Source organism: Sinocyclocheilus grahami, unplaced genomic scaffold (assembly GCF_001515645.1).
Source record: "Sinocyclocheilus grahami isolate Dianchi unplaced genomic scaffold, SAMN03320097.WGS_v1.1 scaffold390.1, whole genome shotgun sequence".
NCBI lineage: Eukaryota > Metazoa > Chordata > Actinopteri > Cypriniformes > Cyprinidae > Sinocyclocheilus > Sinocyclocheilus grahami.
In genome coordinates, this window is record NW_015505569.1 from 62,492 (window position 1) to 72,936 (window position 10,445).

General features: G+C 37.7%; 1 protein-coding gene across 1 annotated transcript in view; it reads right to left on the bottom strand.

Moving 5' to 3' along the window:
- Positions 1-10,445, bottom strand: part of LOC107550169 (adhesion G protein-coupled receptor L3-like) — a gene marked incomplete at its 3' end in the record, with an annotated part of 105,164 nt that overhangs the window by 62,167 nt on the left and 32,552 nt on the right. Inside the window, exon 3 of the mRNA XM_016231405.1 lies at positions 1,795-1,809. Coding sequence (XP_016086891.1) covers positions 1,795-1,809 — 15 coding nt within the window. The remainder of the gene's footprint in view (positions 1-1,794; positions 1,810-10,445) is intronic.

The window sequence follows — 10,445 nt, forward strand, 5'->3', positions numbered from 1 at the left end:
TGTGTGTGTGTGTGTGTGTGTGTGTGTGTATGTGTGTGTGTGTGTGTGTGTGTGTGTGTGTGTGTGTGATGGTGTCACCCTGAAGGTTAGCAGCACTATCATCATAATGATGTCATTTAAAATGCTGACAGCTCATTGGCCGGGTTATTGATTGGGCTTCACTGGATGTTTTAAATGGGAATTAGATTATGAATATCATTACTGTTAAAGTGCTAACGGGGATTTGCGAGCACTTAGCCGATACACTGATGCTGGAAGATCTAATTAGCTGGCAGATGAAAAAGGATGCATAATATTTATAGTCCCAAACAGACGAACTGGACGCGTGTGTGAAGCAAATTCTGCAGCATTTGAACCAAAATGATAAAGGTTTTGTAATAAATTCAGGATGATTCATCACATTTACATGAATGTTTTTCCGTCACTGTCTTTGTCTCTGATATTATCGCATAGTCAGCAATGCTGCATATCTGTGAGTTTGTTGTGCAATTTAATGCAATTATGCTTAATAACTTTAAATGATTTTATGATTTTATGAACACAAACAACAAAATGTTTGATTTCACTCTGCTTATGAACACTTTTACTGCTGTTTTGGCATCAAAACCAGAGAAAAACTGGATCATTAAAAACCTTTTTGGTTGTTGTTGTTTTTCTTGTTGTTTTTCTAAATGGACAGAATGTTATCTTTTTTATATTGATAAAGTATAAAAAGCCAGTGCATGTTTATTAGTATTTTGTTGTGCATGTCAAAACACACAAACCTCTTTATTTTATGAATCGGTTTGTTTGGACTGTTCATTTAAATCACTTTCAAACGGTTCCAAAAACAAGTCATTTCTCAATAGTTTGTTTAATTTTCTATTACTGTCATTTCAAGTGTTCGCTCATTTGCATGCAGTTTCACGTTTGACGCTGTCTGCCTAATTAAGTTTTTTTGTGTCTGATAAAAGTGGCTTTAAATTTTTAAATGATGTAAATGTGTATACTTATATAATACAAAATGCTTTATAATTGCATTAAAATGCAATAAAATACATTACACCTTAAATTGCTTAAATACCCAATAAAAGCAAATTCAGTTATTTATTTATTTGTTTGTTTGTGCGTGTGTGTGTGTGTGTGTGTGTGAGAGAGAGAGAGAGAGAGAGAGAGAGAGAGAGAGAGACTTTTATTTGTGAAGTTTAATGCTTTTCAGTCCGTCTCTACTTTGAGGTAATCTATAATTTAACAACAACAACAATAATAATAATATGCATGTGTGTTAAAATATTTATTTATGAATGTTTTTATTCATTTTTTATAAATTAATAAATAAGTAAAATACAATAAAACCATATTAAATTATAGCGTATATAAATTATAATTATATAAATTATATAGTTTTCTCTTCTGGAAAATCATATCACATTGCACTCATCTTCATCCAATAAAATTGCTTTTAAAATGAAAATGTCACATGAGGGATTTTTTTCTGTGTTTTGAGCAGCACAGGAGAAGAGCATTATAACACACAAACTGAAATTAAACTGAAAACTAAGAGAAAACATGACCCCACCACAACACCATGTCCACCACATACATAACATTTCCTCTGATCAAATATAATACTAACAAGCACACAGACCTTGACACTGAACGGTGTGTTTAAACATCATAAAGCCAGTGTTAAAAATAATATTTTAGGCATAAATACATTTTTAAAAAAGGATGGTTTACTTGAGAAAATGTTAAACATGTTGGCAGAAAGCCGACACAGAGACGCTATACGGGGTGAAAGAAACACGTCTTTACCTTTCTGTTCCACCTCTATTTTAGGCATGGAGGAGAAAAACAGAGACAGAGAGAGAAAAATCAGAGCAATGAAATAAAGATTCAACATTTTCTTCTTCTCCAGAACAACCTGAGGAACAACAAGCATCTGCTCTTGTGTCAGAATGAAGTCGAGTGCAAACTGATCGACGTCTGTCAGACTGCATGATGAACGTCTCAGCTCAGAGTTTGGTCCAAACCGAGAGCGTTTACTCAAACTCAAGCGAGCAGATTTACAAAATGAGTCTTAGACGGAAAAACTCACACACTTTGCACCCGACTTAATACAAGAGATACAACATGTTTGAGTAGCACCAAAACTTCCAGCAGAGACCTGTGGAGAAACAGAGGATCTCAGGTTGTAGTGTGTGTGTGTGTGTGAGTGTGAGTGTGTGAGCGTGTGTGAGTGAGTGAGTGAGTGAGTGAGTGAGTGAGTGAGTGAGTGAGTGAGTGAGTGAGTGCGTGCGTGCGTGTGTGTGTGTGTGCATGTTTATGTGTTTTATGAGGACACAAATTTGTATAATAACATGGGTATGACGTATTACGAGAAGGTGATTTATGAGGACATTTTCAGTGTCCCCGTAATTCAAAAGGCTTATAAATAATTCAGAATGAATTTTTTTGAAAATCTAAAAATGCATAAAGTTTCCTGTAAGCGGTAGGTTTAGGCGTAGGGTTGGTGTAGGGCAATAGAATATACGGTCTGTACAGTATAAAAACCATTATGCCTATGGAGAGTCCCCATAAACCATAAAAACAAACCTGTGTGTGTGTGTGTGTGTGTGTGTGTGTGTGTGTGTGAGAGTGAGTGAGTGAGTGAGTGAGTGAGTGAGTGTGTGTGTGAGTGTGTGTGTGTGTGTGTGTGTGTGTGTGTGTGTGTGTGTGTGTGAGAGAGTGTGTGTGTGTGTGTGAGAGAGTGTGTGAGAGAGAGAAATAAAACTAGTTGAAGCAGTAAATGAATAAGACAGCTGTGAGATATAAAAGAGAATTTAGCAATGACAGACATTAAATCAAACAGCAAGCCACACAAAGACATGTCACATCATTTATCACTTAAATCTGTTTATGAAAAACATTCATACAGTAATTTGTTTGTGTGTGTGTGAGGCACGTTTACATAAGTACAGTTTGGGGACAAACAATAGCTTAGAAGTGAGCTATACCTTTTGTAATGCGTGTTGTAAAGACCGTGCGTAAAAACTAAAGAGAAAGAAAAGCTTACAGCTGCATGAGTCGCGACTGTCACGTTAGCCTGATGGGACTAAACTCCCTTTGTGATTTTAAAACGTAAGACAGTACCCAGATTTGAAGACTGCAGTAAGATTTAACTTCTACTCTTAATAAGATTTTTGTGGGCTACTATTAGATAGATAGCCTAAATGTCCTAATTCATGTTTTTTTTTTATGGTATATCAAAAAGTGTATATTTTTTTAAATGTGATTGTTGGTACATTTTACCAGTTTTTACCATACTTTCAAAACAAAAATTAAAATAGGAAAAATATGCAATATGAAAATAATTGAAGACAAAATTTAGGTTTTTTAAAAGCTTTTTAGCCTGATGGGACTAAACTCCCTTTGTGATTTTAAAACGTAAGACAGTACCCAGATTTGAAGACTGCAGTAAGATTTAACTTCTACTCTTAATAAGATTTTTGTGGGCTACTATTAGATAGATAGCCTAAATGTCCTAATTCATGGTTTTTTTTTAATGGTATATCAAAAAGTGTATATTTTTTTAAATGTGATTGTTGGTACATTTTACCAGTTTTTACCATACTTTCAAAACAAAAATTAAAATAGGAAAAATATGCAATATGAAAATAATTGAAGACAAAATTTAGGTTTTTTAAAAGCTTTTTTCCAAAAGGTACATCTGGAAAAAGGGGGGTCGTCTTATAATCAGGGTCGTCTTATATTCGGGCCAATACGGTATTACTAAAATACTAGTTTTGCACGCACACATGCATTTAAAATGTTTGCAGTCAGTTAGATTTTATGCATTTATACTTTTTAATGAATACTTTTATTTATCAAGGATGCATTAAATTGATCAAAAGTGAAAGTAAAGACATTTATAAACTACAAAAGAGTTATATTTCAAATAAATGCTGTTCTTTGAACTTTCTATTCATCTGTGAATCCTGAAAAAATAAAATGCATTACGGTTTCCACAAATATATTCAGCAGCACAACTGTTTTCAACATTGATAATAATCAGAAATGTTTCTTGAGCAGCAGATCAGCATATTATACTGATTTCTGAAGATCATGTGACACTGAAGACTGGAGGAATGATGCTGAAAATACAGCTGCGCATCACAGAAATACATTTTTTACAGATATTCACAAAGTAAACAGTTACTTTGGATCAGGGATGGGCAATGTCACACACACACACACACACACACACACACACACACACACACACACTCTAAATACATAATGAGTCCAATATATTCTGTACAAACACACTGCTTTCACGTAAACCCAACATGAAACACACAGTGTGCCAGGTTCATCGCACAGTGCCAATGCAGGAATAACTGAACAATTGTCACGGGTAAAGCATTTGACGAAAACCACTTCATGTTTTTTGCCAGTAGGATGGCAATGAGCAAGTAAGTCATCATGTGTGCAAAAATTATAAATTTAACACCAACTGCTGTATAAAAATAAATACAACTGTTTCTGGATAAAACTTTGTCATATCTGTGATCTTTAACTCTGATCTTAATCTAGTGACCATTAAGGTTTGTTGTTTTTTTTAGGGGTGGGGTTGCTATTTGTGGAGCCTGAGAACTTCAGGGAAGCAAAGCATAAAAAGTGCTTTCTGCTTTCTTTCTTCAACTCAACATCTTAGTAATCAGAGTAACCACCCACATCTCTCTGAAAGCCTCCATATCTTATCTCACAGGCCTAAACTAAAACTTTCCAACAAAAACAAGAAAATCTAAAAAAGCAGACAGTGCCAACTCTAAGTAGGAGACATTTAATGGACCAAAATGTGATTGATGTAACTGCTTGGACATTTTCTTTTCATCTCTCTAGCAAGTAGCCATTTAAGTAGATGTTTGATCCAAAGTGCCACAAATTATAAGGACAATCCTCTTGGAGCAACCTGACTGATGTCACACTCTAAATGTGCAAGTCTGCATGAACTCTTTGGCTCTGTAATCTTTTATTTTGATAAAACAGGATTACGCAGATTAACAGGCAGAGCTAGAGAGCATATAACATCTCTACAAAACCTTATGAGCTGCACATTTCAAATAAATGACTCTTTCAGCCATTTTGGGTTTACTGACTAAACATTACGCAATGCATTCTGGGATTGCCATTCCCACCGGTATGATGACTGGCAGCCCTCCAGAGCTACTGTTTCTGATTGGTTCACGCTGGCGATAAAGCCCTAAAACTCAAAGGTCACCAAAGTGAGGACCAGCAGGTTGCCATGGACACCACTCTGCTTTCATGGATACCAACTGGGTTTCACCATCCAAAGGAACTCATGTAATTGTAACACACACACACACACACACACACACACACACACGTGCGTGCATCTCAAATCAGTGTGTAGCAAAGCTATTAGCGATTCAAAGAGTGAAGATGAAGGAGGTTATTATCAGGTGTGTGTCTGTATCTCAGCAGTGCAGATCAGAATCAGACGAAAACTACTGGGATTCAGCATGAAGTGATTCGTTAGATGAGGCTCCGCCCACAAACTGTGATGTCAGACACCAGTGTTCCCTTGTAAAAAAAATTTAAATAATAATAAATAAAATAAAAAATACACTTTAAAAAAAGAATACACTTTAAAGATTTGAAGTGCACTACAAGTGTACACTCACTACAATTAGTGCACTTCTTTTCACAAGGTGCGAGACTGACAATGATATTTTGAGTAATGCTTTTATTGAGCGCTGAAATATCCAGGGCAAACGTAGCGTCATCCACCGCCTGTCAAACAGACTCTTTTCATCACCTAATCAATCCCAGACAGATAAAATCAAGATCCCGAATGTCCTGCTTCACTATGAAACATATCATATTATGAAAATAAAACGTGAATGGCATTTCACGCTGATTTTAAGTCGGTGCTAAACGGCTGATTAGAGTGTTTCATCTCTTGATTACAGTGAAACGCTTCATTAAGAGCGAGAAAGCAGACACATTAGTGGCCGTTTTCTGCTTGTCAGATAAAGTCCAGCAGCAACAGCAGCCTTAAACTCGCATTAAAGCGCTTGTGCTGTTTGACCTCTGAGGAGCCGCGGCCACTGAATTATGAATGAATGGAAATGTGTGTGTAGCTGATAAGAGTAAACATATTAGAGCATGTCAACACAGCTGATTTAATAACTACAGGCTGCAGGTGTTTCTCACACAAACATGCACACGCACACACACACACACACACACACACTCACACGAACACGAACACACGCACACGAACACTCACACGAACACACACACTCGCACGCACGCACGCGCATGCATGCACGCACAGACAGACAGACACACACACACACACACAGAGAGAGACAAACACACACAGAGACACATACACACACACACACACGTCAGAGTGAACCCAGCACTTTTTCTCAAGTGTCCAAGTGTCTTTCAGCTACATCACTTTAAGCATGTCAGTGCATCAATCAGCAAGAAACCGTGTTACAACTAGCATGTCAATACCTGCCAATCATATCTGACTCAGAGCGAGCGAAAGACAGAGAGATCATGACAGCAGTCAACAACATGACGTGGAGACAGTTCAGCCCAAAAGCTGAAAACGAAATAAAGTAAAATCCAAGAAATATGTCATTATATATTGTTTAAAGTAAATAAAGACTAACTAACTAACTATTTGTTATTATTATTATTATTATTATTATACAAATGTATTTATTACACAACAATAATAATAATTATTATTATTATTATTGTTGTTGTTGTTACTGTAATGCAGAAAAACAATGGTGTATATTTTAATTGTGAAGTATCTATACGTGTATAGCCTTTTTTTACAGTATGCTTATTTAAAGTAAACAAAAAATGTATTTAAATATTTGATGCAAATTGTAATAAAAAGGACAGGCATCATTAAAAAAAAAATCTTAAAAGCAAAACATTTGAACAGATTGTGATATATGGAGGGATTTTTCATGCTTTTGTTCCTGTTTTTTCATTGCTGTGACTCAAATGAAAGAACTTGACGCTGACGACAACAAGGTCATGCTTTTATATCCACCCACACAAACTGAAAATGTACCTTGAATGGCTGTGTACGTAGCTTCAGATGAAGCATCCGCCTGACGCATAATGTCATTTGTATTTTACTCTTATTTTGTTCTGAAACGTGACCCAGACGTTTGGTGAGATCCACCCGTCTCAGACACACGAGGCCTGACTGCACTTAAAAATCTCGAAATGAATGGCTGTGGTGACGGGGGTGATTGTGTTTGATTGCTGCAGTGCGTCTGGAGGGTTTGTGAGTGCGCGTGTTAAAGGGAAATTAAGTGCTTTGGGACTGTGATTTCCACCCAACTGCAGGATCAACAATTAACGCTTGACACCAGCTCTTTACAAAGTCAAACACAAAAACATGAACTATAGAGAACGACTGCAGCAGGAAGATCTGGAGCGGATGAGAACGTAAACGTTAGTACTAGCAGGAACGCACTTTTGGAGTGGTTTTATACTGAATTAAAATGTATTAGAGTTTAAATTTATATTAAAAGCAATTAGCTGAACTTTAGAGTGATTTTTGACGACTTATATTGCATTACTTCTATTGTCTATTGAAATACAGTTAAAGTACTGCTGAAAGCATTCATGATATACCAAAATATCCTTTAACGTCATTTCTGTTGAAACTTGTATGTCATGTATTTAAAAATTGTATTATATTAATTTTAAATGTAATATTGAACAACACACAACAGTTAAAATTATAATCAGGTGCTGTACATGTGCTTTAGTATGTTACTCAACACATCAAAATAAGTGTAGGTGTAACCCCTCTCTCCCGGGTCCTCACCGCCGCACCTCGTTCTCGTTCCGAGTGGGTCTCGCATCCGGGTCTCCGGCATGGGAGGCGGACACACCAACAAGGACGCTAAAGACTGCAGCCTCTAGTGTGGCTCTTGAGATCAGGGGAGTGAGGTTTACCTGCACAGCACCTACTCGCTGGCCTCCGTTACACTCACCCCCCCTAAACCTCACTCCCATCCGGGTCACGGCACCAATGTAACCCCTCTCTCCCGGGTCCTCACCGCCACACCTCGTTCTTGTTCCAAGTGGGTCTCGAACCCGGGTCTCCGGCATGGGAGGCGGACACACCAACTGCAGCCTCTAGCATCAGTCGCTAGGGCGTCTCTTGAGATCAGGGGAGTGACGTTTACCTGCACAGCACCTACTCGCTGGCCTCCGTTACACTCACCCCCCCTAAACCTCACTCCCATCCGGGTCACGGCACCAATGTAACCCCTCTCTCCCGGGTCCTCACCGCCACACCTCATTCTTGTTCCGAGTGGGTCTCGAACCCGGGTCTCCGGCATGGGAGGCGGACGCACCAACTGCAGCCTCTAGCGTCAGTTGCTAGTGCGTCTCTTGAGATCAGGGGAGTGAGGTTTACCTGCACAGCACCTACTCGCTGGCCTCCGTTACATAGGCCTACTTCTTTAAAATAGTTTTAAACTTCAAACTATTGCTTCTGGTAAAAGTACTCCATAGTCCATAGTCCATAATAACGCTTCCTCCAGTGAAAAAGTCTCATGTTGTCTCTCACATCAAAATCCAGCCACATATTTGTTTAGAGCGGTTTCGGCTTGTAAACGGTGCTTGATCTGTGCAGATTTCTCTCCTGATTCAGACCAGACCACTTTTTCACTGGAGGAATTGTTATTATGGATTATGGACTCATATTTTGGACAGAAGCAACGGTTTAAAGTTAAAAACATCTTAATGATGAATTTGTCTTCTCCAGATGGTAACTGATGGACTGGAGAGGTGTGGATTATTGTGATGTTTTTATCAGCTGTTTGGACTCTCATTCTGACGGCACCCATTCAGAGCCCAGCATTTCAGCCCGAGTCCGACGGGGCCTGACTTATTTACATCCCTAGGGCCGAGTTTCAGGCTAATTTTCACGTCATAGCTCAGGCCTGTTAAATAATTAGTCAACCTGATGCTGTTCTAAAGCCATATAAGGCTACCTTATTTTTATTTTATTCATTTTTTTTTATCACAAAAGAAGACATCAAAAAACTTGCACTTGTCCGTTTAATGAATTGAAACTTTCTTCAATCTTTTTACAAAAAAGGATTCAAATGTCATAAAATGATCCAATGCAACTCGTTCCGTATTCCAAGTGTTCAAATCTAAAATGCAATCTATTATTAAGCGAAAATCTCCAATCAGTCGTGCATTTGTATGAGAGCGCAGCAGTCGGAAAAGCACACAAGCGAGTCATTTTCAAACATCAAGACAAATAAAATCATGACACGGAACACAATGCTTTCTTCTCTGAGGTTAATATATCTGTTCTGAGACAGTCGGACAGGATTATACAGCCTAGAAAGAGCGCTCCCTCTATAATCACTGAAAGCTGTCACTCACTTCAGTTCATCGCGATCATCTGCACAATCAGTCTCTTATTTACATCGTATCTACACATTGTTATAATGAGAGGATTCGCGAGCTTGCAGAACTCTCCAGAACACAAATACACACCGGAGCATTTGCCAAATATGTTTCGCCAATATCAGATGGGGATCTAAGCGGCCGCTTACCTCGCTTATTGGTTAAGTCCACCCCTGCTTGCTGCAAAGCACCGGAAAAAGTATTAATGGCTGTGAATGTGTTGGGAAAAATGGCAAGGGGATATTTTAATTATTTATTAACTGAGTGTCGGCTGCAAAGATGAAGCTAACGATGCTGACTCCTTCAGAGAAAAATTACATAACGTACGGATTACATAGCAAGCTAGTTTTTGTTTACAGTTTGAATTGGTTAATTTTAAAGTAGACATTTCAAGCTTTCTATAGATATATTTATCATGTCTGTGAGGCAAGTAGCTTATAAAATGAGTTTCGGTTCATTTTTGTGCCGCGCTCCACAGTTAGCGGAGACAGAGACGGCAGAAAGCACATCCTGTTTGTTTTCACGCTTTGTTGATAATGTGAGTGCACACAAATAAAAGTGGACTTTACAGTTTCGAATGCTGTATTACTATTATCTGTATGAGCAAAAATGACAGAGTATTTTAAGTTGTTTCCACTGTTATCAGGGAAAACAAAGCCAGTGATCGTGCCGTATATACACCTAACAGCACACATTTATCTAGGCTAAACATTTAAACTAACAACTATCTATCTATCTATCTATCTATCTATCTATCTATCTATCTATCTATCTATCTATCTATCTATCTATCTATCTATCTATCTATCTATCTATCTATCTATCATCTGAATCCATCCATCTATCTATCTATCTATCTATCTATCTATCTATCTATCTATCTATCTATCTATCTATCTATCATCTGAATCCATCCATCCTCTATCTATCTATCTATCTATCTATCTATCTATCTATCTATCTATCTATCTATCTATCTATCTATC